Below are 18,493 nucleotides of genomic sequence, written 5' to 3'. Positions count from 1 at the left end.
TTCTGACGTAGCCTACGGTGGCTGATAAAGGACAAACCAACCATAGTAGCGGATCCGGATCCATTGTTGACAACATAAGAGTCTGCCTCATCTCTTTGTCATCTAAACCTGTATTTATAGTATTTGAATATGAAACCAAACAGTAAATTAAAACAAAATTGAAAATGTAACTAAAAATGTATTCTTTGTTTGTAATGTATTCACTTAGAAAACTCCTCCGACTTATTGATTTCTTCAATAAAGATGTCTCTCAGACATACATAGGATTTTACAGTAATGTATACCGTAGGCTAATTTTTCCAACAGTACAACTGTCTAATAATGTATTCAAATTAATATTACGTAATTGTCTTTTTACAATGTAAGCACCAAAAACAAAAGTAATGACTGAACTCTTCTCCAAAGTTTATTATAACTACAGCTAAACTGGCAGCATCGCAAAAGTAAACTTGAACGGTTTGCAAAAAGTAGCATGGCCTCGATACAATATAAATGAGTGGTTAAAGCAAGAAATGTTAATATTTTGGTTCAGCAGAGGCAGTTGGCCAATTAGTGATAAACCATGCATTTTCCTACTCAAAAGTATGACACTTGTCCACTGTAATTTCAGTAGCCAAAGTGACTGACAGAATGTACACAACAAGGCACACACAAAAGTCAGAATCATCATGAGAATAAAAATCTTTATTAGTGTTTTATGAAGTCTGCATAATATGCCACACGCCTGAGAAGCTTATGGTCAGAAAAAGAACTGCTCTATCAATACCGCCCTCTACTGGTAAAACAACTGCGACATCTACTGTACTGACTGCTTTGCAAAAGATTACTGTTAAATACACACATACTGTACTACTGTTATGTATATGTACGTCTGGTCCACGTCAGTTTTGTAATGTATTTTTTCACATTCATATGTTGTAGGCCAAAGATAAAAACAATGTAACACTGGACCCTAACACATGGTTCAGTTCCCCAAATCCAAACTCACTAGGTGCACTTCAAGTACAATCACTAGTGCCGTAAGGTCAACACATTTACATCAATAAAAGGAGAAGGAAGGGGGAAAACGGATGTTAAACTCGCAACAGCCACATAATGACAAGAATGGCAGAGTGCAAGCTAATAAGTCTTGTTGTACATACTGTATTTTATAGACAGTAACGAATACAATACACACATTAACACAGAATGTCCCAGTGTGGAGGCTCATTCGCTCTTCCTTTCTGATGTAAGAAACTGGAATACTGCCGCCATGTTTCTGTAACATTTTCTAAGCCAATTATATCTGGTTTGTATCTGAAGGGGGCTTTAAGCCCCATCCGGATACAAAGCGGCAGCACTGCGCTCTGAAAACCCTTATTTCCAGCGGCTTACGCCATGCGCCGGCACACCGGAGGTTCAACTAGGTCGAATTTTGAGCGCTGCGCGCTGTGACGAATACCCGTTGCCGTAAAAGACTAGTCAAATGTGCGCTGAACCAGTGGTGAGCGCAGCGCAAATCGCTTTGTATCTGAAAGCCCCTTAACCGACACCCCATTTACACCTGGTTTTTAAATGTGACCTGTATCCAGATAAGTTAGCCCGATATAGGTCGCCGTTAAAAACCAAGTGTGAATGGGGTGTAAGAGATCTGAACACAATGTGATCCAGACTACCTCCAGATGTGGTCAGGCAGTTCTGATCACGACGTGTTGGGACACCTTGCATTAAAATGTGTTTTTTTCATTTTTCTTTCTCATCCAGATAACTCATCCGGATAGCGATCACATTTTAATACCAGGTGTACATGGGGTCTAAGCACCAAAAGGCTTCAAGAGGTCAAATGTGAGGTTTTCAAAAAGGTGAAGAGATGAATGTCCATTAATATGTTTTACATGCCTCTGGAATCATTAAAAACCATGACAGGAAAGCAGATCTGGGTTACAGGCAAATCAACCGTTTTGTGTACTTTAAATGCACCAGATTTTCTTTGGGAAAAAAAAGAGATAAAAACAAGCTACATCATGTGGGGCAGTGATCTTCTTACCAAGACGAAGGGCTTCAATTGGAAATAGATTCAAGCTGAACCTTTTGGATAAAACGAAGGAATGATCCATGCTCTCCATGTCTCTTTAAAAACAGCTGTGGTCTTGAAAATATTACTTTAATAAAAAGTGAAACGACAGAAAATTTTAAGTATATTTATATATAAAAATACATGAGAATACAAAAAAAGTAGCAAAAGAAAGGGGATATAGGCTAAAAACAACACAGAATGAAATTCATTGATACCTTCAATTTCTCCTGGTGAGAGACTTTTCTTTTTAATGCTTCACCTTGGAGAGCCCCAGGACTCCCAGTGTCATGTCAAGAAGAGAAAAAAAAAGCTTTCGCTAACAGCTGATATTCTCTGGTCCCTGCCCAGCGCACCCGGCAAACCCTGGCCATCATCTCTTTAGCTTCCATACCAGGCTGTTTTCAGTGGGGGTGCAAATCAACTCAACCAAGGACACGGAAGAGTGCCATATAATGACAAAGAAGTAAACTACAGCCAGACCGAGTTTGCAGTTTGTTTTGGGTTTTTGGATTTAGTTTTTACTAACATTCCTATTTGTCCATTAAGAGGTATGTCTTATAACGACACACGTCAAAGGGTTTAAAAAAAAAAAGGGGGGGGGGGGGCATTCTGGCAAAGAGTGAAGTCAAATTCAGCAATCAAATTTCATCAACACAATGTGTGGCGTTTCCTTCACAGGAGAACAGCCACCAAGGCCATCGCTTCTTAACCAAGCCAAACTCCTCCTGACAAAAGATGGCTTCCCAGTTTCCCGGAGAAAAGTAAACTTAGGTTCAGAACAATGGTTGGGGGTGGGTTGGACCAAAAATCATTTTTAGCATTCAAGCTTGTGTTACTCATACAAGCAATCTTCAATACTGAGAAACTATTCACAGATATTTTTGGTATGTCCCCCTGCTTCCTGGACTAAAAACCAATATACATTTTATTTGTACCACAAATAGATCTAATATTAAGGATTTGGGGAAAAGCAATTTAACAAGGTGCATGACATAGATGGGTAACAAAGTGCCAAATTCTATACTGAAAAGTCTGTATGTGAGTGCGAGTGTAGGTGCGTGCGTGTGTGTGTGTGTGTATGTGTGTGTGTGTGTGTGTGTGTGTAAAGTTAAAAGGGACGTGGAACTGGGCCACAAATACTATGAAGTATGTTACAGAAATTAATTCTGTGGGGTTTCTCTTTTTTCATGATAGGACTCACAAGTTTAGAATTTCATGATCTTTGTAATGGGCTGACGTTTTTTTGGGGGGTGTTTCCTTAGCTGTTTAGGACATACTGGAGCAGCGCACAGACGGGGAACCCATCTGGGTCAGAACCTTGTCCAGCCACTGCAGGGGTCCGTTCAAATGCAGCTCGATCCAGCAAGGAGTGCTTGTGACAGTCTGCCGCCTGCAAGACAAAAAAAAAAACACACATTTATTGTCTGGGCTCTTTTGATATACTCTACAGGTTCAACACCATGGAGAGCTCCATCCGTTAGCTAGTGATGGAAAGACACCTGAGTGGAGGAGCAGCACAGCTGAGCTGACTGAGCGGAGTTGGGATCAGCCAGGGGACGTGGACTTATGAAAAGCCTCTGGGGGGGAGAGAGGAGAGGCTGCATGCCAACTCTGTGAGCGAGGCCTGACTAAATGGCCAAGCATAGGGATGAGTATTCCACTAAGCCTGTTCTACTGTAAGCACTCAGTGTAAGTAGGGCTCAACAATTAATCAGAATGTAATCGAAGCCGCAATATGGTAAATGGACTGCATATAGCGCTTTTATCCAAAGCGCTTTACAATGTGCCTACATTCACCCATTCACACACCGAGGGCGGCAAAGCTGCGACGCAGGGTGCTGGCACAGCCATCGGGAGCAATTCAGGGTTCAGTGTCTTTCCCAAGGACACTTCGGCATGCAGACTGGAGGAGCCGGGGATCGAACCACCGCCCTTCTGATTTTTTTTATTTTTTATTTTTTATTTAACCTTTATTTAACCAGGTAAGTCATTAAGAACAAATTCTTATTTACAATGGCGACCTGGCAGAAGGCACAGGCTTTTGAGGGATAGGGAGTAGGGGATAAAATAAAAGTTACTTAGAACAAATTAAAACACAAGTTAAAACACAGTTAAAACATAGCAAGACAGACAGAGCAAACAAAACAAAACAGTCGGAGCAGACAGGCAGGGGATAAGAGTTAGTTTAGGAAGCAGTTGCAGGTGTCAGTGAATATGTCCATGATAGAGTCCTTGAAAGCTGATTTGGAGATGAAATTGTCCAGTTTTAGTGTTTTTTGTAAGCCATTCCAGTCTGTGGGCACAGCAGAATGAAATGACGAATGACAGATTACACAATGAGTTTTGGGGACTTTCAGCAGGATGAGGTTAGCAGAACAGGTGTTGTACGCGGCAGGTGCAGTATGCAACAAGCTACACAGGTAGGGGGGTGACAGACCAAGGAGAGTTTTGTAAATTAGCATGAACCAGTGTATTTTACGACGGGTGTGTAGAGATGGCCAGTTAATATATATATATATATATATATATATATATATATATATATATATATATATATATATATATATATATATGAATATAAAGTGCAGTGGTGAGTTCTGAAAGGGGCATTTGTAGCGAAACGGATGGCAGAGTGATAGATAGCGTCTAGCTTTTGCAGAGTAGTTTTGCAGGCAGATCGGTAGATGGTGTCACCATAGTCTATCATGGGAAGAATTGTCATTTTAACCAGGGTGAGTCTAGCAGAGAGAGTGAAAGAGGAGCGCATTCTATGATTAGTGGACGACCCGCTCTACCTCCTGAGCCACAGCCGCCCCTACTGCCCTACTGCAATTTTGAAATCACACCACGCACAATATTTGTTAAAGGAGACATGTGTGTCAAAAAGATGCTATTGTAAATTAAATAATATTGTCATGCCAAAGAGATGTCCTGGCCTACACATCATATGCTACAGACTTAAAGAGCGTGGTGCAGGTTAAAAAATATATGACGTTACATTTCTGGGCTCAAGATTACTATGAAACACACACAGAAATATGGAGGAAAAAGATGGCATTCTAATGCACGTGCTCAATAAAAAGCAATCTGGGCGGACAACACTTGTGACATCACTCACCCAGCTGTACAGTAAGTACAGTAGCCTGGGTGGCTGAGGGCTGAGCAGCAGTACCCGGGCCCAGCGCTAAGCTGTTTTCACTGTGATCCACTGCATCTTTAGCTCCCTCCCAGGGTGCGTGAGTGATGTCACAAGTGTGTTATGCTCGTATTGGCAGTGGTGGCCCAACGGCTAGAGAAGCGAGCTTGTGACCAGAAGGTCGTCGGTTCAATCCCCGGGACCGGCAGGATAAATCTGGGTGGGGAAAGTGAAAAGGCAGCGCTTGCCCCTCCCTCATTACCACCACTGAGGTGCCCTTGAGCAAGGCCCTTAACCCCAACCGCTCCAGTGGAGCTGCTCAGTGGCCAACAGATCAGACTGTGGTTGTACTGGTCAGCTTCCAGGTATGAATGTGTGTGTGTGAATGTGAACAGGGCACTCCTGAAAAAGAGAGCATTGCTCTCACTGAGACTCCCCCTGTATAAATAAAATAAAATAAAAATTAATGTATTGCGCGTTTTCAGGCGCACGTGCCAGCTGCTTTACAAAAATGAGTCTAGCTGCAGCTATGTGTGGGAAAATAAAAATGAGAATCCTATTGCTCCATACCAGTCCCCCACATTAATGCAATGTGGTCTCCAACCTGTCCTGCACCATGCTCTTTAAGAAAACATCTTTGATGTGGACAGTCGTGTGTACCACCGCAATTCCTCAGTCATTCAAATATTCACAGATCAGAGAGAAAATATGCCATTTGGTGGACACTTCCTTCCAAAGCGCCTTACTGTCCCCACAACTACATTCATGTTTGACAATGACAATAATGAATCTTGAATCTTAAGAGGACCCAGCAGGAGTCAAACCCTTAACTGACAGTTTCAAGTTCATGCTCCATCTCTTCAGCTACAAAGGATAATTAAACTACAATAAACAAGCTTCAAGGAATTCCAAAGATTTTTGCCAAGACAGTATCACCTTTTCATTGAGTAAAAAATAAAGGAATATTTTCAAATATAGCTTTAGAGGCAGTGTCACACATTCCTTCAATAGGACATTGTAATGCTCACCTGTACTCTGCTGCCCAGCCTCTGACAAAGTTCATGTCATGCTCACCTGTACTCTGCTGCCCAGCCTCTGACAAAGTTCATGTCATGCTCACCTGTACTCTGCTGCCCAGCCTCTGACAAAGTTCATGTAATGCTCACCTGTACTCTGCTGCCCAGCCTCTGACAAAGTTCATGTCATGCTCACCTGTACTCTGCTGCCCAGCCTCTGACAAAGTTCATGTCATGCTCACCTGTACTCTGCTGCCCAGCCTCTGACAAAGTTCATGTCATGCTCACCTGTACTCTGCTGCCCAGCCTCTGACAAAGTTCATGTCATGCTCACCTGTACTCTGCTGCCCAGCCTCTGACAAAGCTCATGTCATGCTCACCTGTACTCTGCTGCCCAGCCTTTGACAAAGTTCATGTCATGCTCACCTGTACTCTGCTGCCCAGCCTCTGACAAAGCACATGTCATGCTCACCTGTACTCTGCTGCCCAGCCTCTGACAAAGTTCATGTCATGCTCACCTGTACTCTGCTGCCCAGCCTCTGACAAAGTTCATGTCATGCTCACCTGTACTCTGCTGCCCAGCCTCTGACAAAGCTCATGTCATGCTCACCTGTACTCTGCTGCCCAGCATCTGACAAAGTTCATGTCATGCTCACCTGTACTCTGCTGCCCAGCATCTGACAAAGTTCATGTCATGCTCACCTGTACTCTGCTGCCCAGCCTCTGACAAAGCTCATGTCATGCTCACCTGTACTCTGCTGCCCAGCCTCTGACAAAGCTCATGTCATGCTCACCTGTACTCTGCTCCCCAGCCTCTGACAAAGCTCATGTCATGCTCACCTGTACTCTGCTGCCCAGCATCTGACAAAGCTCATGTCATGCTCACCTGTACTCTGCTCCCCAGCCTCTGACAAAGCACATGTCATGCTCACCTGTACTCTGCTGCCCAGCCTCTGACAAAGTTCATGTCATGCTCACCTGTACTCTGCTGCCCAGCCTCTGACAAAGTTCATGTCATGCTCACCTGTACTCTGCTGCCCAGCATCTGACAAAGTTCATGTCATGCTCACCTGTACTCTGCTGCCCAGCCTCTGACAAAGCTCATGTCATGCTCACCTGTACTCTGCTGCCCAGCCTCTGACAAAGCTCATGTCATGCTCACCTGTACTCTGCTGCCCAGCCTCTGACAAAGCTCATGTCATGCTCACCTGTACTCTGCTGCCCAGCCTCTGACAAAGCTCATGTCATGCTCACCTGTACTCTGCTCCCCAGCCTTTGACAAAGCTCATGCGGATGGTGCACATCCTGGTGAGCTGGTAGACGGCCTCGAAGCCCTGGTTGACTGACTGGGCCAGCAGGGCTGCAAATTCCTGGTTGTTGAAGATTTTCAGGTTACAACCTGGAGGGACAAAGCAGTACAAAAGGCAGTTTGTGTGCGTTGTTCCACTGGCTTTTCAAAAAAGCCCTTTCTTTACCCAGGGTAGACGTGCACGTCCGCCACGTTCTTTCTGCAGCCGCGGCCGGCCGCCCCTGAGAGTTTGCCGCCACTGCTTCAAAATAAAATGTCATGAAAAATGTCATGAAGTCACTTACTAACGAGTCTGAGAGCTTTTATCTTGAAACGTTCACGTACGGCCGTCAGGGAGAAAGAAAGAAAAAAACGCACTGCACATGGAACTCCATTTTGGTTTCGGTTTAACCAATCATCTTCAGCGAAAGCAAAGGAGTATTTCAACTACCAATGGTATGGGTGTAATTCAACTCTCCTTCTCAACCAAACCCGTGTACAGCCAATCAGAGGCAGAGTAGGGAGGGTCTTGTACTGTTGATAGCAAGCTAGTCTGCATCACAATGCATAATGCTGGAAACCCTTGGAAGATATAGGCGAGAAAGAAATGAGTTAACAAATGGAGCTGGGCATGGATAACGTTCTGGAACGGGAAGCCATTTTGGCACTTGAGGAAACCAGGCGTTTTCTATGGTGTGGTCGAGGAGGCTAACGTTAGCCGCTAACGTCAACACCCGTGAAAAGTAAGTGTTCATCATGAGTCACAAAGCTGCTGCCTGTGTGCACTCAAGACATAATGAATAATGTTGTTACTGCCACTTTGGCGTCTGATCGTGTTTGCCATAAAAAATTGAATAAAAAACGTGTGCACGTAACATTGCAGAACGTGACTCAGTTGCATCTTGGGAGAGCAGCGTCCCCCTAGCAGGTGTGTGTGTGTGTGTGTGTGTGTGTGTGTGTGTGTGTGTGTGTGTGAGATTGAGTGTGTGTGTGTGTGTGAGATTGAGTGAGTGTGTGTGTGTGTGTGTGTGTGTGTGTGTGTGTTAGGTTTGGACACACCCATTTGAATGTAGCCGCTTTGTTTTTCATTCCCTCAAAGCCATTTTTACCTAAGGGCTTATGCTTAGGGTTAGGGTTGAAACTTTCCCAGCTGCTCATGGGACTGAAACTAAGGAAGCATTGCATTTTGGGGCATTGTTTGGCCTCGCCCACTCACCAGTTGGCTTTCCAAAATGGCACACTATGTGAACTGAAGACAATTTGACACTAGTTGGCTGGACCGTACTGATTGCTGTTATACTACAAGTGACATTTTCAACACCTTACCTGGAGGGATTTTGCACACCGTTGCCGGGTGCCAGCCATACCGCTGGTTGCAGTTTGGACTCTGGACAAAGATGGCGCTATCACTCAGACACTCGGCGAATACCTCCCCTCCAATGTAGTACAATCTAACTCCTCTTCCTGTAAAGAGACCAGCACACGCATCAGAATCAAACCACTTAGTCATAAGTACAATACACATAAGTAGTAATGGGACATGTCGTGTGAGCTTTCACATGTTAGCTACACTGAGGACATCATTGTGATTTGAAGTCAACAACAACACGACATACATACAAGGTTTGCATTTATTCTAAAACAAATTGAAAGAGTAAGGGAAAACAGACATGAAATCATATTTCGGATTTATAAAGAAGCCCTGAAAAGTGCTAGGATTTGGCCTACCGCAATCTGAGTTTGAAGTTGAACCTTGTGCACTCCGTCATCTCAGAATTCACCTATGATAGCATTTTGATGTCATCAGTAGTGCTGGGCCAAGCTTAGCTTAATACACTACAGTATCACTCTCCACGTAGGCTACAAACATACATCGATGCTGTTGTGCTCTCTCGTAGGTGTTCTAAATATGCGGCTGGTCGCCACGGTAACCTGCAGTGGATACATTTTTGTTTTGATCTTTTTTTACAGCTTTATTTTTTATTGCTTGAAAAGTCCTTGAAAAGTATCATTACAAAACAGTAGCATTAATGAAGTTGCTAAAGCGTCGTGTGAACTATACTGTTTGTGTGAATGTGTTCTTCATCGTCTTCTTCTGGCAAACAGCTTGCAGGTGCAGAGTGTGTGTTAAAGATGCAAATGGAAATTAAATTAATCGAATGCAAATAAAATGATCCAAATCTTGGGGGCCATTTTTACCCTCTAGATCGCGGTTTTTAGGGGCATTCTGAGATTTCTTGAGGCATTTTTGCTCTTGCCCCTGGCTTATTTCCTACATTGTGCCTATTGCATTTCTAGGTCATGGAAAGGCCTGAACTTTTGCACTTCAGGGATGAAAGATACAAAGGTTTGACAATATGCATCGTGGAGGTGAACAAATGATGCAATATTGTAACATTGCCAGTTGCTTGAAACGCAGGTGGTCTAGAATCTCTGCTATGCGAGGGGAAACTAACAGCAGACACTGGCCAAATGCTGCTAAGTGTAAGTGAGGCTATTTCCTATAAATCCTTTGACTAATGACCTAGTGAACTAGTGGCTGGTGAAATTAAAAGTTTCACTCCCCGTTTTCAGTGATGTCAAATTGAAAAGACCCTCAGTTAAAAGCCCAACGTTTACCCCTCTGACCCTAAAGTGCACCAGAGACGTCTAACGCTGTTGGGGAAGGCCGTGCCGTGCCGTGCCGTGCCGTACCTATGTGCCTCCGGGTCATCTCCACAGTGGCGTTCCTGTTGACGTTAGACAGCAGGCCCAGGCAGAAACGCTCAGAGTTGGACGGGTCTGTGAAGCCGTCCACCGTCAGCGAGGGCTGAGAGGCGTGGAACGTCTCGCCCACGCGCTGGTTCAGCTCATAGTAGGCTATCGAGCACCAGAAGGCTGGCTCAGAGTAGGTCACCGGCTGCAGGTCTACGGTAGAAGATCAGGTCGGTAAGTGTTATCACACAACCATCTCACTTTGGAGTAGGGACTGTCCTCGAATCAGAATTCTGCCAGTCAAATCGGATTGGACTGTCCAATACGAATATTATTATATTTGACTCTTCATTTCTTTTTCTTAAGCATAGAATATCTTTAGTACCGTAAATTCTGCACTATAAGCCGCACCGGACTATAAGCCGCAGCAGCAAAATTGACTGTTTTTTACATATATAAGCCGCGGGTGTTTTAATGTTTTTTTTTTATTTTATTTTTTATTGTGTTTTAATGTTTAATTACCATATGTAAGGGTTCGTGCACAGAGGGGATTGTCGGGAAAGAGATGGCTGTTTGAGGAAGCTCCCATTTATTAACATTTCAACAAAACAACATAACACAACACCACCTGTGTTTTTTTTTACAGTGCACACAGTGTCCGCGGTGTGGTGAAAAGAGGGCAAGAGAGGAAATTAAAACAGAAGTGGATTTATAGTTAGAAAGAGTGCTAAAGAAGAGAGAATTCCGTTTTTTTTTTTTTTTTTTGGTGAAAAAATCCATAGATAAGCCGCACCGTTATATAAGCCGCAGGGGCCAAAAAAGGCCAAAAAACGGGGAAAAAGCCGCGGCTTATAGTCCGGAATTTACGGTAATTATTTCGCCCACATTAACAGTCAATGCAACAGAGCGATGGGGACATATTTTGAGCATTTAAGAATCAATAAGAGACTGTATATGATCATGCAAGATTTGAATTGCCCGACGTCGGGCTATTGGATAATGGATTTGTCTGAATAATGAGACAGGCAGGACATGCATTTCTTTTTTAAATTAAGCTCTTATAGCCTAATTTTACTAATTTTTTTATAAATTGTCAAATAGACATTTCCGCTGCTTTGAAATGACATCTCTAATGCCTAGGGCTAGCCTAGGCTATAGTTATTTAGCCTATTTCTCAAAAACTAATAGGCCTGAATAAATCTAAACAAGAATAAATAAACAAATGAAATTAAGATTGGAATTTAGATGGTGGGGGGGGGAATGACTGCTCGATTTGAGGAATCTCCATCGACTCAGGGGTCTCTCGACTGATGATCCCACTATTGGTCTTTTAGAGGACAGCCCTACCTCGGAGCGACATTCTTCATGCTCGGTCTTGAGAAAATGACGACAAGTGCAGGAAAGGCTAATGTGTGTGCTTTGCTGTTTGTGTGGTTTCGTCTTTGGTATATCTGTGTTGATCAGACCTGAGTGATGTAGTATCTACACAAAAATATGCTGCTTGACTTCACCTGCCTAGAGTACCAGATGGGTTAGCCTTCATGTTTATTTTCTTACCCATGCTGTGATTGACAGGGGACAGAGTGCTGGGGGACAGCTCTGCAGGAGAACCTGGCATGGAGGGAAAACAGGTGGTCATATAGTTACATTCGTTAACAGGAGACCACAAGATGTGTGGCAGGTCAGATCAGTAGAATTCACAGAGAGAAAGAGAAACATTGAGTATGGCTCACTTAAAAACCAGTGTAAAATGGTGAAAAAAAAGTGCAGTGGAAAAAAAGTGCAGTTGATCATCTCTAAAATATGGAAAATCAGAACTGTATAATGTGATGCAATTTTTCTTAATTGATTACTGATTTTGGGACAAAAATATGCTTGTTCTTAGCTTGGAATAATAGCCAATAGAACAAATAATAATATACCGGTAATAGCTTTACTAGTCAGGAGGAATAGTAGCTTTATTACTAAGTTAGTAATTAATGCTGTACAGGGCTTGTTTCTTAACGAGCATCTGCTGTGTTGACTGTAGTACATTTAATTACTACATATCATGCATGTGTTTTTTTGCATTTTCTGAAAGGGGATTTCCTCAGCTGGGGAGGTGAGGCAGGCAGACAGACAAGAGAAACACACAGCGAGGCGCTAGTCTAGGGTACCTGTGTCCATACTTTGATTCATCTGTTGATCGCTGGCCTCCCCATCCTCGCTGATGTAGCCTGGTGGGGGAGTTTCTATTGGAATGATGTTGGGGAGAAAGACATGAGTTGTTGGCTCTGGCTTATCATCAACTATATTGGTCTGAAGTGAATATAAAAACGACTGGATTTCTGTGCCAGAAAGATACAACCCAACGTGCAACTCAGGGTATAGAGGATGACAATGTCCCCCCCGTTTTGTTTACAGGTTCCCTTAATCACTTAAGATACATTTTTCCAAAAGCCAACTTCATTCTCAGTCAAAACTAAGCGAAATTGCCAAAACGGTGACAGTGTTTCTCAGAGTACTATACCACTCAAGAAAAAGAAACTAAAACAACTCAAAACAATAACCACAATATACAAAGATGGCCACTCACTACAACACTAATAGATATCCTTTGCTCACCGCGTTAACACTGCCACAAAATTGCTAAGTGTTTGCATCAAAACTGGACAGATCTTAGTGTCAAGTGTTGTTGACAATCCAAAAGACTGTCTCACACACAAATATGAAAAGAACATTCTTTTGCAATGATCCCTTAAATAACAAACGCTTGACAAAGATATGACTGGACATGACTTGAGATATGTAATGTAGGGAGGATATTTTTCCGCTTATCAATAAACTTTATTGTCCAAAATGACATCAATGCAATGAAACAGTAAACTGAACTGGGAATTTAATAATTATAAATAACTAGAAATACAAAAACACAAATAGAACAAATGTAAAATATAACTTGAGTTAAGAAAAAAGATCAAATATACACGACATGCTGTCTATAACTTAAAAAATACAAAATAAAAAAATATCGGCATATCGGCCAACATATCAGCCGATACCGATATATCGGTTATCGGCCAATATCGGCCGATAATATCGGAGGACCGATATATCGGTCGGGCTCTAATAATTACAGTCAAGTATTGCAAGAAGCACTCAAAGAGGTGTGCTGTAACTGTCAGGAACTCACTGGGGAAGTAACTCAGTGGAGTCACACGTCACACAGGCCTTCACTTTTGTACAAACACAACGCATGCTGTAGATAGTATGTCGTATGTGGCTGTAAGGATTTACACAATGAACACATGTTTACATCCATGTGAGGGTGATAGCATTTAACTGAGATCAATATCATCTATTTTGAATAATACATGTGTGTCAATTATAAATGTGCTTACAGTGTGTTTTGCATTTTTGCAATGATGTGTGTTGTGGGCTGTGGAGTTTGTAAGCCATTCAGAACTCTAAAATGATACAATGTAAAAAGATACAGTAGATACAGTAAATGAGCCATGTTTCCATTTCAGCTCCCAAGTGAATATATCACATAACCGATCCGTCGTACAATCGTTCCCCTGCGAGCCTGAAATGGACTAACCTGGTATATACGTTCCCTGCGAGCCTGAGATGGACTAACCTGGTATATAGTTGTTTGGGGGTTCGATTCCCGCAGGAAAGTTTGTGTTCTCAGGTATGGAATGAGTATAGTCATCCAGAGGTGGCAGCTCTGTCAGGATTTCAGAGTGTCTTGGCACGAGAACAGGAGGCAGCACTAGCAAAGTATCAGGAGAGATTACAGTTAGAGCAATGTAGGCTTGTGAAGGCTGATACCAATACTTCTGGATTGAAGATATAAACAGTCAATATGTTGTGTCAATATCAATCTTGTAAAATGGCCACTTTTGTACAAAATGTATAAAAAAAAATGGTGTCTTGAATTGAATTCTTGCCCTAGTGAAAAGGCCTCTGAAACAGCATTGAGATGATCATGGGACAAGATACCATGTAAGCAATTGCAAACGGACTGTTCATCTGGTAATCTGCAATATGTTTATTCTGACTTGTTTTTCATGTTTGTATTTTTTTATTGGGACCTTTAAATTACTCCATGTGGAATAAATAAAGCAGGTGAACAAGAATCTAGAATGTTTAACACCTCATATTTAGTTACAGTTTAGTAATCCCAATGGAGGCCAATTGATTTTTCGGGTACTTCAGGCAACAATCGGGCAAAAGAAATTAGAAGAAAAACAAACAAATAAACAAACAAAAAACATTGTTTCTCTCCACTGAAATATATTTCTCTGGTTCCTAAAAACATGGGACATTGTTGGGAGACAAGTGTCCCGTGTGGACAGCGCCAGCTCACCTGGAGTCTCCACCCTCTGGTAGTGGTAGGGGTTGATGCAGACCTCGTCCTTCTTGAGGTGGAAGGCATACTCACAGGCCTCGATGGCGCGCAGCTCGTGGTGGCTGTGCAGGTCCGGCCATCGCCACAAGCGGCAGTAGATAACATGGGGCAGCCCCTTCCTGTGGGAGACCTGCAGGCGTCCATCCAGGGATCTGATTGGACAGCAACCAGGACATGATGGTGAGACAGGCGGGGGGGGGGGCACAGAGGGTAAAGGGAGACGGGCATGAAGGGGGGGGGGGGGGATGGAGATGGATCGAATGGGGTGGTCACGAGAACGAGAGGCAAAGATGTTCTCAATGTCCGTCACCCCCCCACCAACACTGTAATGACAACTCTCCCACATCAAAGTTGTATGCAACACCATACAATAGTTGAGGATAGTCACCTGGTTTGGTCAGGGTAGCTGTATAGGCCTGATGTATCCCACTGTTCTATCGTATTTGGTGTACTCAGTCCCCATATTTCAGAGCAATTGCTGTGCACAGAGAAAACAACAAAACAAAAACAAAAAACAAATGATAAACATGGGACATGGATCATTCAGAAATATCAGTATGGGTAATGTAAACATTAAAAAGGCCTCTTTTATTGGAGTCTTATGGGGAGAATAAAGGCATCAAATTCATCTTCAGCTGGAGAAATGAAAGATGGGAACTTCCAATAAGAGAAGCCTTTTTTGGAAAAAATAGAACGTGGAATTCACTAAGACACAATGGTGAGACAAGGAGCATTCTGAAACAATCATGGCATCAAACACGACGAAACCTTTTCACTACAGCCGTTTATGTCAAAGGCAGTGAACTTATCTGGAGACATTCAAACAAACACTGAAGACACACACGATGGGACAAAAGGGGTCAAAACGGAGGAGGCGACCTTGGAAAAGCGTATATTTCCATTTTCAGACATTCTCAAAACATTCACAAGAAAATGGTACGAAATCAAAACGATGAAATGGGGAAGAATGACAGAGTAGTTGCTTCTGAAGAACAGGACAAGAACAGACTACATGTGTAAGGCTAAAAACACAACATCACGTACGGTACTAGGCTGAATTGACTCAAAGTGGGATCTCAACTACCATTCAAAACCACAATTATTCTGGTTCATAAACAGGGCAGGAAACCAACTTTTGTCCACCAGCCATAGAGTGACTTGTACATCTTAAAATCCTAAAAACACAACTATTTTCACCAGAAAACAGTTTGTGTTTAGAATTGAATGAGACCAAATGCTGAATAGTTACCTGCCAAAGTGACTGGCAGGGTAGACAAAACTCATCAGCAGCGACAACCAAAATCTACAAACAATCGGCTGGTGGAAAGTTCTCTCCCTGGCGTTATTTGGGGTTCATAACCCACCATCTATCATGCAGAAATCCTGTGCTACTCCAGAGACATCCAGAAGAAAAGTCATTCACATCACGCCAGCCATTATATCGCTACAGAAATACAACAGTGCAGCCTAGAACAATTCTCAGGCGATAACGAGCGTCCAGCTATCTATAGACATCCAAACATCTGACGTGCTACTTGGCGGCACATCAGTGAGGAATGAGTGTGTTAACACAGCGTTCCCACTGAACATGAGTCTAGGGAGGCCATCAAGGCTGGCTGGTTGATAAAGAGAACATCCTCTCTCACCCCTTTTAACGTCTCCCAGTGTGAGAGCCACACACATCAGCCTCACTATCAGCGCTGTTACAAACTAACAGGGGTGGCATTTTTACGGCTGTACCATGACTTCATATTTTGGTATTCCACCTCCCATTCCTTTCTAATGGGAAATTGAAATTTATTTTACGTGTTTGTGTCCCTAATCACATCCCGGGACAAACCTTTTCCCATGTTTGGGGGTTTAACAATCTCAGTAGTCGTAGAAGAAAATCTGAGTTTACAAATCTAAGTGCGGTCTAATCTATTGACACGGCGTTCCATATATTTTGCATTAGACAGCGGTCTTAAGCAGGTAGTCTTGCCGACACATGGGAGACAGGTGTCTAACTAGCACAAAGAGCAGCCTTTCCTCTGACACTAACTCGAACGGTGGTCGGGTGTCAGTCGGTATACCTGGGGATGGTGACACACTTGGTGTTGCAGTTCTGTGTGGTGATGGCTTTCTCCAGCTCGTCCAGCTGGCCTGTCTTCTTCAGCTTCTTCACCAGGCTCTTCACTGCCTTCTCGCACCATTTCTCTTCTTGCCCGTTCTGCTCTCCGCCGCCCGCTCCTCCCGGGCCGCTGGCCGACTTCTTCCAGCCCAACAGCCTCTTCACCACAGGAGGAGTGAACGGCAAGATGGAGGACATCTTGGTGGGGCTACCCGAGAGTCTCCAGTGAACTCAACACACAGTCACACACAGAGGCAGAGGGGACCTGGAGAGGCACAGTTTGGGCCCTTGCTCTGGTGTGGCCCCACTACTGACCAAGGAGTCACAGGGCGGAAGCCAGTGCTAGCTGGATCTATTCTAAAAAGACGGACACCTTGGGAGAAAGTCAAACACAAAGTACATCATTATAACCAAAATATGGTACCCTGTATGGTTAAGAGTAACCATATCTAGGCTCAGGCTAACATTCAAATAATAAAAGTGGACGCCATGAACGAGGTACGTTTTAAATTCATGGAAATTGTAATGGAGAAATAAGATATTGTTTCGGCAGCAACATTGATAAGGTTACATAACAAAGCCTCTTGCCTCTTATGGAAAGTGGAGCATTCAGCGAGTTGAACAAGCAGACAGTCCACTTGACGTTAGCTTGTCACAAATACGGCTGGACGTGTTCGATAGCTTGACAAAGTTAACAACCGTGTGCCTGCATGTGTCGCATTCCGTGGGTGCAAGCATTCACCACCAGCTATTCATATAATGAATAAGTTAACGCTGGCTAGTAACGTCAAGCGCAATCAAATGGATTTAACGCTAAACAAGGAGCGTATTTGTGACAGGCCCCCCATTGCTAGCACCAACTGGCTTGCCAAGTTAGCTGCAAGGCCGGCTGCTAGCTACCTGGTGGGGGGGGCCTAGCTTTGAGTCAAATCACAACAATAAGTTCACTAACGCTAGCATTAGCTTGCTGTTGCACTGCAAGTTAGCCCAACGAATATCATTGAAATTGCATTTTACAGTTCAATTCTGGATTAAAATCGAATTTACATTCTGTTGAAGGAGACATAAACAAATACCTCCACAGTTTGTGGAGGCATCCTTATCTAGCTAGCTAGGCCAGCTAACATTAGCTTAGCTAGCTGCCAGCTTGTTATCAAAAATCCTTTTGTTGTGATCCACGAAAAAGCCTCCTGTGCGCAACAGTCAAGTCGCGCTACTTTGCTAACTAACGTTAGCTCGTCTAAGAAATCAAAGGTCTTGCTAACCACAGATATTTAAAACAGCACATTGTCAATTTAAACATTTTATTTCAACGCAGCTGACGTTATTGAATGTTTGTAGCTTGTACTAAAAGAGAGACGTGACACCGAACAGGAGAGAAAACGAGTGTTAGCATCTTGAACGGAACTCTTCCGAACTGAACCCTGGCTCCCGCTAGCTAACGGGGCTAGGTCGCTCACACAAAACACAACACGCTTCAAAGTCGACAAAACAACAAAATGCATTTTGGAAATTACCCCAGTTATTGGACTCCAAACCTCCACTTTTTGTAGGAAAAGATGTGCACAACTCAATAAACACCTTGCTGGCATGAAAGTGCCTGAATTGTTTCCTATTGCAGTTATTCTTTTGACAAGGGGCTTGTTGGTTCTTCTGAAGTTGCTACTACTGCTACTGAAGCTAGTTAGCCGGGTTAGGTAGACCGGAACAAAACACTCAGACAGGGGTGCTAGCTACGTTGGGAGGAAAATCCCGCCTCCTAAAAGAAATGATTGGAGGATTTTAAGCAGCGAGAGGCTC

At 43.3% G+C, this 18,493-nt stretch overlaps 1 protein-coding gene across 3 annotated transcripts; it reads right to left on the bottom strand.

The window, feature by feature from the left end:
- Positions 1 to 663: 663 nt before the first annotated feature.
- LOC310783713 (mothers against decapentaplegic homolog 2) lies at positions 664 to 18,377 on the bottom strand. 3 transcript variants are annotated; one of them, XM_083644639.1, is made up of 11 exons: positions 18,275 to 18,377; positions 16,656 to 17,066; positions 14,972 to 15,061; positions 14,542 to 14,735; positions 13,810 to 13,944; positions 12,347 to 12,421; positions 11,748 to 11,801; positions 10,191 to 10,403; positions 8,823 to 8,960; positions 7,463 to 7,607; positions 664 to 3,446 (listed from the first exon to the last, which is right to left on the bottom strand). In XM_083644639.1, the coding sequence occupies exons 2-11, from the start codon at positions 16,889 to 16,891 to the stop codon at positions 3,323 to 3,325; spliced, it is 1,404 nt and encodes a 467-aa protein (XP_083500765.1). In that variant the 5' UTR covers positions 16,892 to 17,066; positions 18,275 to 18,377; the 3' UTR covers positions 664 to 3,322. The 3 variants fall into 3 exon arrangements, with proteins under 3 accessions (XP_083500765.1, XP_083500764.1, XP_083500766.1); XM_083644638.1 differs by having other exon boundaries at positions 18,211 to 18,368; XM_083644640.1 differs by having other exon boundaries at positions 12,359 to 12,421; positions 18,211 to 18,368.
- Between the last annotated feature and the right edge of the window lie 116 nt (positions 18,378 to 18,493).

Source organism: Poromitra crassiceps (assembly GCF_964638095.1).
Source record: "Poromitra crassiceps genome assembly, chromosome: 10".
Lineage (NCBI taxonomy): Eukaryota > Metazoa > Chordata > Actinopteri > Beryciformes > Melamphaidae > Poromitra > Poromitra crassiceps.
Note: the sequence above shows the minus strand (reverse complement) of the source record. Positions and strands in the feature narration are given on the sequence as shown.